General features: G+C 38.5%; 1 protein-coding gene across 1 annotated transcript; it reads left to right on the top strand.

Moving 5' to 3' along the window:
- LOC125235354 lies at positions 1–8,747 on the top strand. The gene is made up of 6 exons (XM_048141896.1): positions 1–94; positions 2,007–2,064; positions 5,353–5,434; positions 6,038–6,209; positions 7,075–7,207; positions 8,153–8,747. The coding sequence occupies exons 2-5, from the start codon at positions 2,014–2,016 to the stop codon at positions 7,091–7,093; spliced, it is 324 nt and encodes a 107-aa protein (XP_047997853.1). The 5' UTR covers positions 1–94; positions 2,007–2,013; the 3' UTR covers positions 7,094–7,207; positions 8,153–8,747.
- The last annotated feature ends 9,092 nt before the right edge of the window (positions 8,748–17,839 follow it).

Genomic DNA, 17,839 nt, shown 5'->3' with positions numbered 1-17,839 from the left:
GTCGCGAGCTATTTATACCAGTCGCCACTCTGGCGTTGTCCCTACGCGTGTCAGTGAATCGTGATAAATAAAGGAAAATTGTCACATACAAACTGTAAGTATATTTTTAGTTTGTTAATAGCTAGGTCTTATAATAGGTTTTAAAAAAATATATTCGAAACTAAAGCGTAAAGTTTTATATATACAAAAGAGACATTCAATAGAATGCGTATTGAAATTATTTTGGAATATCGACTAAGCCAGACTGCGTTTCATTCGGCAGGACATACTGATCGTCATTTCTTTTAAATTTATAAATGAAAATATTTGAAAGAAAATCATATTTGATGACCAGTCTGACCTAGTCGGTAGCACAGAATACATATTAGTACCAACCCTGCCTGCTAAGACGCGGCCCTGGGTTCGATTCCCAGTAAGGGATGGGAAGTCATGGATGTTTTCTATGTACGTATAAGTAGCACCCATAGTCAAGCAGTATTTAAGTATGTACATATATCGTCGTCTAGCATCCGTAGTACAATTTTTTTTTAGTTTGGGGCTAGGTTGATCTGTGTAAGGTGTCCACCAATATTTATATTTATAGCCTTTCCACATTACGGTACTACTCGTTTCGTATATTATTTAGTTTTTTGTTACGTTCTCTGCAATTTATCATACTGGCTAGACCCCCATGCAATCATGGTTGCGCGATAAATGAGAAAACATAAGATCGTCCCTATCGCACATACGAATAGTGCGATAGAGACGGCCAATATTTCCAATTTTGTAACATTTTATCCTGAACAGGAGGGCGATTTTTTAATCTCGCATACGGGATTTTGTCACTAAAATACCGGTTGAAAACGGTGATTTGCTTATTATTTTCAGTGACAATTTTCAGAATTCGAACGCGTGAGACTCAAAAATCGGACCGCTGATAAATAAAATGATTGCACTTGTAAACATGACAGCGTTCGTTTCAATCACAACATGTTAAATAGGTAACGTAGTAACGGTTAATTATCAGTTCTGTTGTGCCAGATTGTTAACGTAGTCCAACACCTCTGACATATGTGTCATGTCGCGATAAGGAATATATTTGCGTACAATACGTATCATTAGATAGAGAGGGCCTATCACGAATTGCTTGTTAATTGCTATCTACTTACTCTCTAATTAACTCGCTGTCAGTTTTGTGAAGACAATTAAGCATAAAATATGTCGAAAAATTTACTTTTTTGACATTCTGGATGTAGATTGTCGCTTAAAGTTTATGTAACTAACACAAAAACAATATTTTTATTGAAATTTCATGCTTAATTGTCGTCACAAAACTGACAGTGAGTTAATTTTTGTTAACAACTTACGCTAATTGGGGTGTCCTAAATTCTGAAATTGCCCCTACAATGAATGGGGTAGCCAGGTATATGTTGTGGTATATGTTTTAGATGGCGCCATGGTAGTTTGAATTGTCAATCCTTTTAAATATGTCAAATTGGTTTTCTTTTGAATTTTTTGTCCTAAATTCAGCCCTTTGGCAAAAATCTCATCGTCAAATCAAGGGTGAACAGACATCTTCTGGGCGAGCTCACTCCATCGTAAGCCACGCCTTTGCCTTTCGCTGGTCTGTGGTCAAGAGTAAGCCCATTCATAATTTAAAAAAATCTGTGATGTAGACACACTTAGGCATAGACACATATTAATACAAGGTTTACTTAATACATACATACATACATACAATCACGCCTGTATCCCATAAAGGGGTAGGCAGAGCACATGAAACTACTAAAGCTTCAGGGCCACTCTTGGCAAATAAGTGGTTAAAAGAAAACGAAACTGTGACATTGCAGTGACAGGTTGCCAGCCTCTCGCTACACCACAATTTAACCCATATCCCCTAGTCGCCTTCTACGATACCCACGGGAAGAAAGGGGGTGGTGAAATTCTTAACCCGTCACCACACAGGCACTTAATAATAAAATCAAATAGGTTTACTTAATAATAAAATCAAATTTGTATATTTTCAGGACTAAAATGAAGATCCGCGTTGAGGACGTCTGCCTTGCCCTGGCCATCTTAAATGCAGTAAGAAACTTTATTGAATGAAACTTTGAATTATTCAACTGTTTCGATACTTTCGATGGATCTCATATGTATATTTTTTGCCACATTTCAAAATACTATAATTATATTTCAATCCGTGTTAAAAATATCGTGACAACTGACTCCGATTCTGATTTGAAAATATGTTTTGGTTTTGACGATCATCTTATCATTTTGCATACAATTTAATGAGGCTTTTTTTTTGATGTCGACATTTTCTAAAAATGTTATAACGATATTGATGCAACGATCGATTTAAAATGGAGCCTCTACGATAATTGACTTTTCCCCTCACTAGCTCGGAAACACGTGTTTTGTCCTTTAATACCAGCGGGTAAAAACGCATTTTATCCACTAGTGGGTAAAGTAATTTGACCTTGAATAGAGGCAAATCTTCTGCTTTAAAATTGATAAAAGTGGGTTAATCTAGTGATGAAGATGTTTTACCACCTATGGAACTACTGGAAGCAGTGATAAAGGCGTTTTTTGCGTTGTACTTTCCTCGCTACAGTGAGGGGAAAAGTTTTGTGTTACACACGAGTGTAAATGTATTTTACTTCTCGTGTGTTGAAAAACTCGCAAGCTCAGGATTCTAGTCTCGAACCACTCGATTCGCTCGTGGTCCAATTACAGAATCCTTTCGCTTACTCGTTTTTCAATTCCACACTCGGCGTTAAAATACAACTTTGCACTCTTGTATAACAAATAACTATTTTGGCGTTTTTAAATACGTTATTCAATATCATAAACGTCACAGAAAATGGTATACATCGCATGGAGAAAATAAACAGAACCCCCAAATAACTAGAACCAAAAATTACATAGATTTTCCCTCTCCTAAAATTTACGTTATCGACGTTTTAAATAACCTAACCGCAAAATTTTGAAAAAACCCCGACATAATGGACCGATTTCCATCAAACATGGCTAAATAAGAAAAACTAAATGTAAATCGGTACTAGACGTGTGCGCCGATCATAAAACGATCGGCGGCGGCGTTTGCCAAAAAATCGGCGGCGGCGGCGTATTTTCGGCGTGAAATCGGCGTGACCGTGATTTTATGTTTCTTATATAAAAATCATTTGTTTGTTATTATTCTTGAAATATTGATCAATACAGGTGTACTACGTATAATTTTATATAAACTATGAGTTAAATAACACATGGAAATGAACACGGAATAGGAAAAAATACTTTCGAGTAGGTATACGCTAATAATTATCCTTTGCTGGCACAAAACCTTTTTTGATCAATGTTGGCTTGCATTTAAGGATTCCTCCTTTAAATGTTCATGAATCTACAAGCAACTCTTTCATTATGATGAGCTTAGTGATGATAATGGGAAACTTGTAAATTGGGTCTCTCACTTAAGTTTTCCATTGGCGCTGTAAGAAGATTCATATCATCAACATAACAGCGACTATTTGATTTGCAGAATGTTACTACTACACTTAACTACTTCTACTGCTACTGAACGATATTATTATATATTATAACCCTAACCTAACCCTAAGTAATCCAGCATGAATGTAGTCTGAACCAAACGTTTAATTTCCACCTTTATGCTTGTATTTGCGAGAAAGCTGCAGAACCATTCGAACAATCTCTTATGATGGAAGCTTCGAAACAAGAACTTGGTGCCAATCGCGATCGTAGGCTGCAGCTACGTATATCAAAGCCAAAGCTAATTTTTTATTATGAGGTTGGGTCTACGTTGAAAAAGAGGTCTTTGATATTGATGACCTCTCAGAAGCATACAACTTCAGCACAATTACAAGAATTCCATCGTTATCACTGTCGAGGAAAAAAGAGCTTTACATGCTGAACTATGCTGGAAACGAACATCCGGCATATAGCTCTCGGCAATTTGAGTTGGACGCAGACAGTGGTTCTGTTTTTTTCTTCTTGGATCACTGAATAATTTTCCATGTGCTATATGATACGTGCAGGACATGTTTGCCGAATGCACCTGGATTGGTGGGCCAAAGTAGCAACTGAATGGTTACCGCAGCTTAGCCGGGGCAGAGGTAGATGAAAAAAATAGATACAATGACTGGCGGGAGCGGGCATCAAATCGTGATGAGTGGGGGAAAGAAGAGGAGGCGTTTTCTCAGCAGTGGGACACATATTAGGCCACTCAAATTAGGATCAAAATGAAGTTTGGTACTTGAAACCACAGAGAATGGAATGAAAAGCTTCATTTCCTGCAGAACAAAATTAGGATTATGCGAAGTGAAGCAAACCTGGGTTACCTGGGTAGTATACTTCTAAGAGTAAGACGCAAAAAACAATCGCTTCCTATTTCAATCTGCCGATTTACAGTCTTACACACGGCTATAAGCAATTTCCCGACGCGGTGGGCACGTAGGCATTTTAGAACGGACAATATTTCAAGGAGCCATGCAACCTTGAATGGATTACAATATGGTAGTCATCCAGATGAAACGATAACAGAAGATCCAACAGGGAAAGTTCTTGGCTCTCCACGTGTGGTTTTCTCGTAGACGCTGAAAACCATTGTGTCAAGTCGTATGCTAGGTCAACGTTGTCACTACCACAGATCTCCCCGCATATCCGGTTTTCGCATGCCATTATAACTTCACATTAAGGTTCCTAATCTTTCTTAGTGCTGAATATATAATATTTTAATAAAAGTAAAGTATATATAAGTCCAAAAATTTAATCAAATACTAAGTCTGAGCAGTTTATTAACCACCAAGGTCACGCCGATTTCACGCCGATTAATAATCGGCGGCGGCGGCGTGGCCAAAATCGCCGGCGGCGGCGGCGCGCCGGCGCGGCGCACACGTCTAATCGGTACATCCGTTCGGGAGCTACAGACAGACAGACAGACAAACAAACAGACAAACAGACAGACACGTCAAACTTAAAACATCCGTTCGTTTTTGCGTCGGGGGTCAAAAAGTAAGCGTCAACGATACATTACGAACCGAACTATTGTATTATAGATAAAATTTAAATTTAAATTCTAGGTAAAAGTACCTAATCTAATTAAAATTTCTTATGTCCTCGGTCATTCTCAAGACGTAAGGGCGAATTCTAATTACCGCGTTTCATTTGTTTCAGTGGAGTTTCAGTTCTAATTCTAATTTATTAGAATTCAAATTCCACTGAAAATAAAAGCGTCGCGGCAATTAGAATATGGACTAGACTATTGAGAATTACCGTCCTAAGACACCGTTAAGAGATTCGCTCGTATTAGATTTACACAGTGTATCAGATTTACAAAACATACGTGTTTATTTTCAGATCACCACAGGACTGGCTCTGTTGGGGAGCATTGTGCTGATGTTCATATTTATCGCCGGTGTGCTGAGCGATACCAAGTATTAGGTCAGTTCAACTTTTTTAAAGACGTGATTGGTTTCTTGACGTAAAATATATCATCATCATCATCATCATCATATCAGCTGAAAGACGTCCACTGCTGGACATAGGCCTCCCCCAAAGATTGCCACAATGACCTGTCCTGCGCCACCCGCATCCAGCGGACTCCTGCGACCTTCACCAGGTCATCAGTCCACCTTGTTAGGGGCCTACCCACGGTTCGCCTTCCGGTACGACCGATACTACTTTTATAACATCAAGAAAAGCGCGTACAGTACACCCATCATAAAGACCAACAACACAACTCCAACCTTCCTGGTGTTTCCAGTGTGGACGTCTATGGGGCAGTGATCACTTACCATCAGGCTACATCTACTTGTTTACCTCCTATCGCAAAAAAAACAGAATTTTGACAATATTATATAGGCCTGCGAATTTCTTGGAAATTAACCAAATCATTAAATTTGACGTTACCTGGGTAAAGGGACCTATATCGGTGGCGCTTACGTCCCGCGGCGTTGTATTTGTACACGAACACCGCTCATAACGCCATAAGCGCCATCGATAATAAGATCCCTTTACCCAGATAATGTCACAAATATCATTACAGGTGCAGGTCAAGAAATATACGACAGCAGCAATGGCGAAACGTACCAAAGGATGTTCGTGTCAGACGAAACTATATTCAACACGTTCTTCGGAACCTTTATAGCTGTGCTGGTGATGGGTTCCCTCATCGCTTTATATTTGCTGTGCTTCTCTGCAATGGAATATCCAATGTAAGTGCGGAGATTTTCTGTAATATTTAATGAGACTCGCCCTCTAGCCAAGACTGCAATGGTTGACGATTCATGCTGCAATCATTGTTATCTCCCTCTATCGCTCTTTTATACGGGTTCAACAGTGCGATAACTATTGAAGTTTTGTCTAGAGACGGTACGAGTTGTGGGCCAAACTCACTACAGAATGGGAGCATGAAAACTCTGATCGAGGAATTCGAGGATGCGATGACCCCGACGGCAATGTCGGGATGAAATGAACTCATTCTTGAACGAGTGACCAGACAGCACAGGATAGGCATCAGTAAAGCAATTGGGGAAGGCCTTTGCCCAGTAGTCGGACACGACAGGCTCCAAATGATAACAAATATGGTTCAAATAATCGACAGACCCTATATAACTTACTCCACCTCATCAAAACCTAATAATTAAATAAATAAATATTGGGGACACCTTACACAGATCAACTTAGCCCCAAACTAAGCAAAGCTTGTACTATGGGTGCTAAGCGACGATGTACATACTTAAATATATCAATACATATATATAGAAAACATCCATGACTCAGCAACAATACATATATAATATATCTGTCCTCATCACACAAATAAATGCCCTTACCGGGATTCGAACCCAGGACTGCGGCTTAGCAGACAGGGTCACTACCAACTAAGCCAGTCCGGTCGTCACATTGATGTGCTACATTTTGTCATATGGAGCCTGCATCCTGCCTTTGCAACGAGGTCCATAAGTTCATTAATCCACTCTCCTCCACTTCACAGCTCAGCACTGGTAGAAATAGGTTTGAGCATTTCTGTATCCATTCCAGGTGTTTAATATCTAATTATACCTATCCTATTTCCAGCGCCAGCCAGGACAAGTGAAGGCCTACTTCATCTACGGTGTGATAATCACAGCCATGGCAGCTCACTTCACAGCAGCGATATTGTTCGATGGACGTGACCTCATGACTGGTCTTCTATCGCTACTTGGCTGTGGTAAGTTCAAGCTAGTAACAGCTTTCTATAGATATCGGATGTGTCAAGAACCTAAGAGAAAGATCAGCTGCTAAAAGAAGCTATCAAGAGTGGTTTCAGCGCCAGCTAAGGCAGGTCCTACCCTTTTTTTGTTTAGGAGGGGGAAAATGCTTTACCATACCACTGACCCGAGTGGTTATGTGGGACTCCTTGTTAAGTGCTCATCCTAAGTCTACCCATTAAACAACCCTCCCGTCTGCCGCCATTATGCTGTGGCGGTGGGCTGCAGGTACGCTCGCGTTTTACTTCTACAGCACCACCAGCACTAGTCCGCTTTGCAGAGCACCACCTCCGGAGTCCTTTGATAGCCCCATATACTATTAGACCGTATTCAGTACGGTCGCATGTGTAAGGGATGGCAGGCGTCCCCGTGCCTGTCATCCTGCGATCAACCTACGGAGGCAGGCAGCGGTAAGGCAGGTCCTACCTTTTTTTTATTTTTTTTTAAGAGGGGAAATGCATTACGCATACCACCCAGGCGCGGGGACGGGCCTGGGATGGTTATGTGGGACTCCCTAGGCTGATGAGACCTGGTTTACCCACTATAACCCCTCTGTCGCCGTCGCCTTGCTATACGGCGAGGTCCCAGGCACTCCGAAGTACTCGTCCGCAACCTCGCTAGCGAGCGTCCAGACTCGAACCCGACTCTTAGGGGAAAACACCCCACCGTCTCAGTGGAAGGCAGGTCCTACCTAACCTAACCCTACCACTACTTAAGATCTACTTCATCTTTGGCATAATACCCGTAATGACGTACCGTACCGTATGCTAACCTAGTACTCCTCATCTTCTTCTTTATCAATCGTTATCGGTGCTACTTTCAAACTTCCCCTACTCCTTAATGCCGAAGGGGAAAGCCCCTACTCATTAATGAAGCTTATTTATTTAATGACATTTTTGTTTCAGTACTCCAGTCGCTATTCCTCGTGCTAGTCTACAAGACTTACACGAAGTTGGGCAGAGAAGCGATGTTCAAGAACCACGCTCGTCTGATAGAGAGTTAATTTTAAGTTAGAAGTTTGTCACTAGAAAAGTTGAAAAACCGCTTTATCTAGTGATGGAAATAGTATGACAGACTATAACCAGAAACCCACCTTATATCACAAAAATAAAACAGGGGGCCTAGTCAATGATACAGTTATTCAAAAGTAATGGATCAGACCACCTGCTCGATTCGAACTTTAAGATACGTCCAATATTAGCTCTGGATACGAAAGGGATCGGATATGTCAGAATCAGAAATGACGTTTATAAATTACAAATATTTTCCGTAACTATCTAGTAGGTAACTTATGGTAGCCATAATATAGTGGACTAACTGAAGCCCTTTATTTTTTTTTTACAATCTTTGTGATAAGAGAACGAAAGGTATTGTGTTTTGGGTTCTTAGATTCATTAATGAGTAGGTACTAGTTGCAAGAGTATATGGGAGAGTCGATCAGTCGACTATTAAAACCTTGTGCCAAAAAAAAACATTTAGCCAAAGACTTGTCATTTTAAAAATATACAGGGTGGGGCCTGTAACAAAAGCAAAAAATTAAACTGTAGGCTATACTCCTTAAACTGACCAACATTTGTTCAGTGACTTTTAAAAATTATGAAGTCTTTAATACGCCATTATTGTTGTCATTGACGTTGTCTGTCACACTTTAGACTTAACAGAATTCGCAATACATTACCTCTTAGAAAAAACTTTCAATGGTAATAAAAATCAAAATACAAGTTATTTTTAAAAGTCGCTGAACAAATGTTGATCAGTATAAGGAGAATAGCTTACAGTTTAATTTTTTGCTTTTGTTACAGGCCCCACTCTGTATGTTAAGTATAATAATATCACGTGCTTATGTTAAAGTGTTTACAAATAAAATATTATGATCACTGATTTTTGTAGTCGTTTCGTTATTTTTTCTAGCGTTATGTCCCTTGTCCCTTGTGATGACGGGTTAAAATATTCGCCATCCCGTTTCTTCCTCATGGTGTCATGTTATAGGTGTAGGGAAGCGCTGGTGGCCTAGCGGTAAGAGCGTGCGACTTTCGATCCGGAGGTCGCGGGTTCGAACCCGGCTCGTACCAATGAGTTTTTCTGAACTTATGTGCGAAATGTCATTTGATATTTGCCAGTCGCTTTTCGGTGAAGGAAAACATCGTGAGGAAACCGGACTAATTCCAATAAGGCCTAGTTACCCTTCGGGTTGGAAGGTCAGATGGCAGTCGCTTTCGTAAAAAATTGTGCCTACGCCAAATCTTGGGATTAGTTGTCAAAGCGGACCCCAGGGTCCCATGAGCCGTGGCAAATGCCGGGATAACGCAAGGAGGATGATGGTGTCATGTCAGGTAATCGTAGAAGTTGACTATGGCATACGGGTTAATGAGGAGGCACAGTGACATTTTATCCCTGTAAAATCGTTATTTTTAACCGACTTCAAAAAAGGAGGAGGTTCTCAATTCGACTGAATGTTTTTTTTTTTGTTTGAAAAGGTGCAACGATTTTTTCAGAAATGGTTAACTCGTCCCTATATTACACGAAAATGATATACGACTTGCCCTAGTCGCTAAGAGCAAGAAGAAGTAATGCCTAGATTTCAACGAGGAAACTGGCCCTATCCCCTTGTCTTTGTGGGGGGTAGTGACGTGCGATTTCATGACTATTGAGCTAAATCGGATCAGTTTGACCCAAGGAACAATTTTGTCAAGCAACATCGCCACAGGTAAAAGAGCAAAGTCGCTAGTCTTACTTATCGTACAGGTCATCAAACAGAAATATTGTTAGGGGAAAATGAGCATAGTTTGAAAATTATAAGTTCTAGCTATATACTTCCAAAGAGAATATTGTAAAGAATATTATGGAGAATATACTTCTCCTAGACATCGTGATGGTAGCTTTCACGGTTTTCTTGGAAATATTAAAAAACTGAAATCAGGGATACAAAAGTGGGGGGAAATAGGGGAAACATTGACACCTCGGCGTGTTTCTACTTCAATTTTTTTCTTATAACCCTGTAAGCTATATACATGCCAAGTTTCATGCTTTCTGCCAGACCGGACTGTAGATCTGGTAAAAGAACTCGTATAGTATTTGATGGAATCAAGCGTTAGGTACTTGTTACTTTGCGGAAATCCATGTTAATCAAAATCTAGAACATTTCCTTGCTGCATTCCGACCGTTATCTATTCACAGATTAGCAAAGGAATGTTCCAGATTCTTACTAATATAAGTACAATACAATACATTACTCTTTTTTGAACAACTCACATAGTTTACAAATAATACACAAGAACAAAATAACCTAACCACAAAATTAAAATTTTGAAAAAACACCAACCCACACTCCCGACTAACTCAGCTTTCAAGACAAAACAAACTAAATCTAAATCGATTCATCCGTTCGGGAGTTACGATGCCACAGACAGACACGAACACAGACAGACAAACAGACAAACAGACAGACAGACAGACACGTCAAACTTATAACACCCCGTCGTTTTTGCGTCGGGGTTAACAATTGATCAGAGGTAGCAACAGGCGGTCTTAACGTTTAAGAGCGATCTCTTCCAGACAACCTTTGGGTACATACAGATAAGTCTCCAAAAAATGGTAAATCCTAAACACCAAGGTCAAATTAAGTTTAGAAATAAGGAACCGGTTTACCATGCATTATCGATGACTTTGACAATGAAGTATTAAAATAAGTTCTCGCTGATGAGAGATAAGAGATTATCACTTACAAAAACAACTTTAATAGCTTTTACGTTAACGGTGTCCCGTTACGTATAGAAAACAGCCGCTAAATGATTCGGTCAGTCAACCGCGGAAAGATCCGCGATTTAATAAACATTGATCTAATTTTGGAATTGATATAAACAGATGGTTTTTTATGGTCTGTGACGCAAGGACATTCAGGACTTTGCATTAGTAGAATGTTAGCGCGGGCTCGGAGTGGTATAATTCTTTTAATTTTATTTCGTGTTTTTCCTTGTAATTCGGAGAAGAAGAAGATAGGACGCCCCTAGCTTGTGTTTAGTTGTGTTACAGTCACCAGCAATAATATGGTACACAACGAAGGCTGCAAAAATATCTGACACTTTCGCGAGAACAATCACTAAAAATATTTTTTCTAAGGTAGGTAAATTTTATGTTTTTCCTACTCAGAATCACGAGCCCTTTCCATCTAGGACAAAAAACGACAGACAAAAAAACGGTCCCAATTTTTTTTTTTTGCATACTTTCCACTTTGTAACCGCTGTACAAAGCGTGTTAAAAATGGTAACAAAATGGAGAAATTAAATTTGGGACTCTTTTTTTACCTAGTAGGACCGTAAGGGTTCGTGATTCTGAGTAGGAAACACATTAAATTTACCTATTTTATAAAAAAGTTTTTTTTTTTTTTTTCGCGAAAATGCCCATAAGAGTGTGTCACATAAGAATAACATGTTATTGCAGGTGACTGTACCAAAACCGAATCTAGGTATATTTAACATTATTTTACAAATACGATATGCCCTTGTTAATTTTTGTAACAACGACCTTATAATATTACTGTTACTTATACTAGGTTCTAGACTTGTGTGTCGAGCCATAACAAAAATACCCATTTTTTTAAATCTTGAACTTGGAATTTGCGTCACTAGTGAATAAAAGTGGGACATCATCACAGTTATAAATTATACAGATCTAAAACCGTAATGACCGAAAAGATGCGGAAATACAAGAAGTACTAGCGGTACTTCTTGTATTTCCGCATCTTTTTCTAGTAGAATAATTTTATTACAGGTGTGGTAATTTTTTTGTCTTTCAAACTTAAAAATAACTCTAAATTAATTATTAGCTTATTGTAGATATACATAATTATGTAAACGAATAGATGTTCTTTTGCGACAATTAGATGAATACATTGATATAATATAGGTACGCTTTACAAAATAAAGCAAAGAGGATCGAGTATTATAGAGAGTTACTGTCGAAGTAAAATGTGTAATCACAGTGCATAGAGTGCCATCTCTTGACACAGGCTTAAAACTTTTGAACCTCAGTTTTGACAATTTGGCCCATATTCTTAGCTTGATATGTTTTAAAACGTCAAATATTAATATTAGCGCCATCTAGCTGAGCGTACCCCAAAGGTGTAATGCCATCTAGGCCACCGTACCTTTTTCTCTATGGTACTGAGGTACGTTTTCGTTTTTCTTAGACTTTATCTGTCTATACGGAGTTATATATGTCTTTGAATAAATGGACATTGTCCACAATAAGTATATATAGGTAGTAAACTACAAATTATGCTACTTTTACTACGACTACAAAGACTGTGTATCTACTCATACCCAGAAAACTTTATTATATTCATCCCAACTTTGGGAATAAACCAATTTATACCAAATGTTTTGAAATTTACTTTCAAGTGACCGAGATTATTAATGTTATTATTCACATAGCCGCTCCCGGCCTAAATGCCATCATTTATCAGTATCAGGATTAGTTTGTTTATTGTGCGATCTTAATTACCTACTTATAGAGGTGAATATGACAGGGTGGGGTCGCTATGCGAACCGTTGGTAGAAAAAAACATAGGAATAGACTGGGCAGGATATGGTAACTAGCACATTAATAAACACCAAATGTCAACCTATTTTTAAATTTTGCTATTTTTGTATCACAAAATGTAATAGGTAAATAATTCTCAGAAAATTCAGAAATTTCTTTTTAACTAAGACGAAATGATCCCAAACATGAATAAATAACAGAACTTATATTATCTTATCTTTCAATAATTTTGGTACATTAGGTACAGGTAGGCAAAACAAAGTTCAAATTTCAGTGGTTGGTGAAAAGGGATGGTAAAATTGTCAACCAATCATCACACGGGGGTACACAATTTTGGTAATCCTGAAATACCTGAACCTTAGGTACACATCATTAATTCGATGGGGCTTCGTTATCTATCAGTCTGGCGGAGCAATTAATTGTATGAGTAAATAGAAAATCTATCATCATCATCGTTATAGTTAATTATACGAGCAATAGGCTACTTGACCCTTTTTCAAAGTATGTCTTATATTATTAATTACTGTCTAATTAAACCAAAAAAAATAGTACCATAATTATTTTACTACGACTTAAAAACCCGCAAAAAAATTATTTAAAGTTTACTTTTACGTGATCACTGTGATCAGGCAAAAACAACATCAGCCATATTAATCTATAGAATATCTATGACATGACGTCAGTATATTTAGAAAAAATATTTCACATTGTCACACCCGTCAACGACTATGAATTTTAATACAATAGAGGTTGCTTCTATGGAGATCAGATTACTACCTCTAATTTCCATAGTTGATCTGAATTATGTGACGTCACTCCATTGGCCAACACCGTTTTCGGAGTCCATAATTTAAAAATAAATTAATAGTTTAAAAAACACTATAAAACACGCTTTTATAAATGCACGTAAAAGCCAAAAATAAATTATGGATCGTTCAAGTTGTCTCTATTTGTGAGCTGAAGTTTAAAAACTATGTGCTTTTAATTATAATATTTGATTGTAAAAGCGTGGGGCGCTGGAACAGGAAAGACTTTTTGTATAACTTGCTGATAAATCAAATTATGCTATGTTACGGGAAGGAGGTTACACAGATTGACGCGCTAACTGGAGTTGCTATGACTAGTAGGTTCTACATTAAACAGTCAAATCAATTAAAAGTCAGTGTTCAAAGTAGGTACCAGTTTGTCGAACTCAGACAAAATATGCGCTAGTAGCGAGGAGAGTCGACAGTCACCGACACTTAGAACGCCGCTTTTTTCTGGTAATCAAAGTACAAAAGGGGAAAGTGTCTACAGTGACAGGATGCAGAGTTCTTGTTCGTGGACGAGATATCTTTGGTTCTCTTTGGTAACCCGGCGGCATATGTAAACGTTATGTTCTTATGCAACTTCATTCGCCAGGAAGTTCGGATTAGTATTTGTTTACAAGAAAGTCTTTCCTGTTCCAGCGCCCCACGCTTTTACAATCAAATATTATAATTAAAAGCACATAGTTTTTAAACTTCAGCTCACAAATAGAGACAACTTGAACGATCCATAATTTATTTTTGGCTTTTACGTGCATTTATAAAAGCGTGTTTTATAGTGTTTTTTAAACTATTAATTTATTTTAAACTTTTTAGTCATTAATAATGAAATACTTTTAACATTTATACATAAATTTATTTCAAGTAGGCGGATTTTACATGCCATTTGTGGCTTAACGTGTACTTATTGCTAATTGATACTTAATAATAACTAACAGCTACCTTCTTATTACGGTATTATCATAGAAATGTTTATATACCTAGTAAGTTATCCGTAAAAGATAGACAATATAGAATGTGCCATCGCGGACTTTTTGAAGACATTAGAGAGACATACTTTCGCCATACATTGTTTTGAAGCTCTCAGCTAGTGGGATTTTGTTTGACTCGATTAGAAAATATTGTCACATTTCAACTAATTCAAACAAAATTTAAGTATTTCTTTTTTGCCGAGCCCCCCTTTATTTGCTCTTAAGGGTCACAGGAAAACCATTACCCAACTTATTTTAAATACAACGTTGATCATTCTTTTATGCGGGGGCTTCGACCCCCGAGCCCCCCTTTGTTTGCTCATAAAGGTCACAAGAAAACGCTAACCCAACTTATTTTAAATACTACGTTAATCTTTCTTTTATGCGGGGGGGGGCTTCGCCCCCCGAGCCCCCCTTTTCGTTACTCTTAAGGGTCACAAGAAAACCCTAACCCAACTTATTTTAAATACTACGTTGATCTTTCTTTTATGCGGGGGGCTTCGCCCCCGAGCCCCCTTTTCGTTACTCTTAAGGGTCACAAGAAAACCCTAAACCAACTTATTTTAAATACAACGTTGATCTTTCTTTCATGCGGGGGGCTTCGCCCCCGAGCCCCCTTTTGTTTGCTCTTAATGGTCACAAGAAAACGCTAACCCAACTTATTTTAAATACAACGTTGATCTTTCTTTTATGCGGGGGCTTCGCCCCCGAGCCCCCTTTGTTTGCTCTTAAAGGTCACAAGAAAACGCTAACCCAACTTATTTTAAATACTACGTTGATCTTTCTTTTATGCGGGGGGCTTCGCCCCCCGAGCCCCCCTTCGTTTGCTCTTAAAGGTCACAAGAAAACGCTAACCCAACTTATATTAAATACTACGTTAATCTTTCTTTCATGCGGGGGGCTTCGCCCCCCGAGCCCCCCTTTGTTTGCTCTTAAAAGTCACAAGAAAACGCTAACCCAACTTATTCTAAATACTACGTTAATCTTTCTTTCATGCGGGGGCTTCGCCCCCCGAGCCCCCCTTTTCTTTACTCTTAAGGATCACAAGAAAACCTTAACCCAACTTATTTTAAATACAACGTTGATCTTTCTTTTATGCGGGGGCTTTGCCCCCGAGCCCCCTTTGTTTGCTCTTAAAGGTCACAAGAAAACGCTAACCCAACTTATTCTAAATACTACGTTGATCTTTCTTTTATGCGGGGGCTTCGCCCCCCGAGCCCCCCTTTTCTTTACTCTTAAAGGTCACAAGAAAACCTTAACCCAACTTATTTTAAATACAACGTTGATCTTTCTTTTATGCGGGGGCTTCGCCCCCCGAGCCCCCCTTTGTTTGCTCTTAAAGGTCACAAGAAAACGCTAACCCAACTTATTCTAAATACTACGTTGATCTTTCTTTTATGCGGGGGGCTTCGCCCCCCGAGCCCTTCTTTTCTTTACTCTTAAAGATCACAAGAAAACCTTAACCCAACTTATTTTAAATACAACGTTGATCTTTGTTTTATGCGGGGGGCTTCGCCCCCCGAGCCCCCCTTTGTTTGCTCTGAAAGGTCACAAGAAAACGCTAACCCAACTTATTTTAAATACTACGTTAATCTTTCTTTTATGCGGGGGGATTCGCCCCCCGAGCCCCCCTTTTCGTTACTATTAAGGGTAACAAGAAAACCCTAACCCAACTTATTTTAAATACGTTTATCTTTCTTTTATGCGGGGGGCTTTGCCCCCCGAGCCCCCCTTTGTTTGCTCTGAAAGGTCACAAGAAAACGCTAACCCAACTTATTTTAAATACTACGTTGATCTTTCTTTCATGCTTCCCCCTCGAGCCCCCCCCCCCCCCCCCCTTTTTCTGTTCTTATCTTCCGGCACCATCATCAGGCCTTGAAACCTAATCGTAGTCATAGTTTATTACAAGACTTTTCTAAGAAGCCCAAAAACAGCTATGATACGATGTTCCATCATGTAGTTCCAGTTCATATCTTCCGGCTCCATCATCAGACCTTGAAACCTAAACGTAGTCAAAGTTCATTACAAGACTTTTCTAAGAAGCCCAAAAACAGCTATGATACGATGTTCCATCATGTAGTTCCAGTTCATATCTTCCGGCTCCATCATCAGACCTTGAAACCTAATCGTAGTCAAAGTTCATTACAAGACTTTTCTAAGAAGCCCAAAAACAGCTATGATACGATGTTCCATCATGTAGTTCCAGTTCATAGAAACCCAAAAACAGCTATGATACGATGTTCCATCATGTAGTTCCAGTTCATATCTTTCGGCTTCATCATCAGACCTTGAAACCTAATTGTAGTCAAAGTTCATTACAAGACTTTTCTAAGAAACCCAAAAACGGCTATGATACGATGTTCCATCATGTAGTTCCAGTTCATATCTTCCGACTCCATCATCAGATCAGCTCAACAGTACTATATTATTGTATTGTCATCGGAACTACATATAGCTGCCAATTTTCATTACGCTACGACTCCTGGAAGATGGTTAAATTAGCTTCCTTAGATTCCATTACATACATAGTTACATACACGACGACCTAATAAAAGCGTGTTAAAAACATACACACATATTTAATTAAAAATACGCAGTCATCACGCACTTTTAATGCCCGCAAGCTATAAATATTGATATCTTAAGTCAAATACTACAGAAAACAATAACTTGATGTGCTAAATTCGATACGAGTCTAGTAGCCTATTCCCGAAAATTTGTACAGAGTCCATGATGCTGAGCAAGATCCACTAGGTTTCCCAAAATGTCCTATGTAGTTTGTATGAAACCTTCCTTTTTTGTTACCTAGGACATTTTGAGAAATTTTTTGTTCAGCACGGACTAGGACATTTTTTTTGATCCAAATGAAATTTAGAATTGTTGATCTTGCTATATTTTTGTTAAAATCCGTATTTTAAATCTCAATATCTGGGCGACCGACTTCGCTGGTTCTATTTTAATATATCACGTCCTTATAAATACAAAAACAAAAAAAAAGACAAAAAACAAAAACAATTTTTTCGAAACCCTGACAAAATCTGCGTACATTAGAGACCTCGTGCGACTGAGCTCCGGAAATGCGAAATTAAGGACCAAAGTTTACAAATGCGAAAGAAAAACTCAAGAAAACTCGAAAATTGTTTTGATACACGCTAGATCGAGCAAAACATATTTTCGTTAGAGCGGTTTAAATCGTCGGTATATATAAATAAATAAATAAATAAATAAATAAATAAATAAATAAATATACAAAATTGCTCGTTTAATAGTATAA

This window comes from Leguminivora glycinivorella, chromosome 17 (assembly GCF_023078275.1).
Source record: "Leguminivora glycinivorella isolate SPB_JAAS2020 chromosome 17, LegGlyc_1.1, whole genome shotgun sequence".
NCBI classification, from domain to species: domain Eukaryota; kingdom Metazoa; phylum Arthropoda; class Insecta; order Lepidoptera; family Tortricidae; genus Leguminivora; species Leguminivora glycinivorella.
This window is presented reverse-complemented; position numbering and strand designations above follow the sequence as displayed.

Coding starts and splice junctions, on each gene's coding strand:
- LOC125235354 (XM_048141896.1), top strand. CDS start 2,014: ATGAAGATCCGCGTTGAGGACGTCTGCCTTGCCCTGGCCATCTTAAAT. Junction 2,065..5,352: donor CCCTGGCCATCTTAAATGCA/GTAAGAAACTTT, acceptor GTTTATTTTCAG/ATCACCACAGGACTGGCTCT. Junction 5,435..6,037: donor GCTGAGCGATACCAAGTATT/AGGTCAGTTCAA, acceptor CAAATATCATTA/CAGGTGCAGGTCAAGAAATA.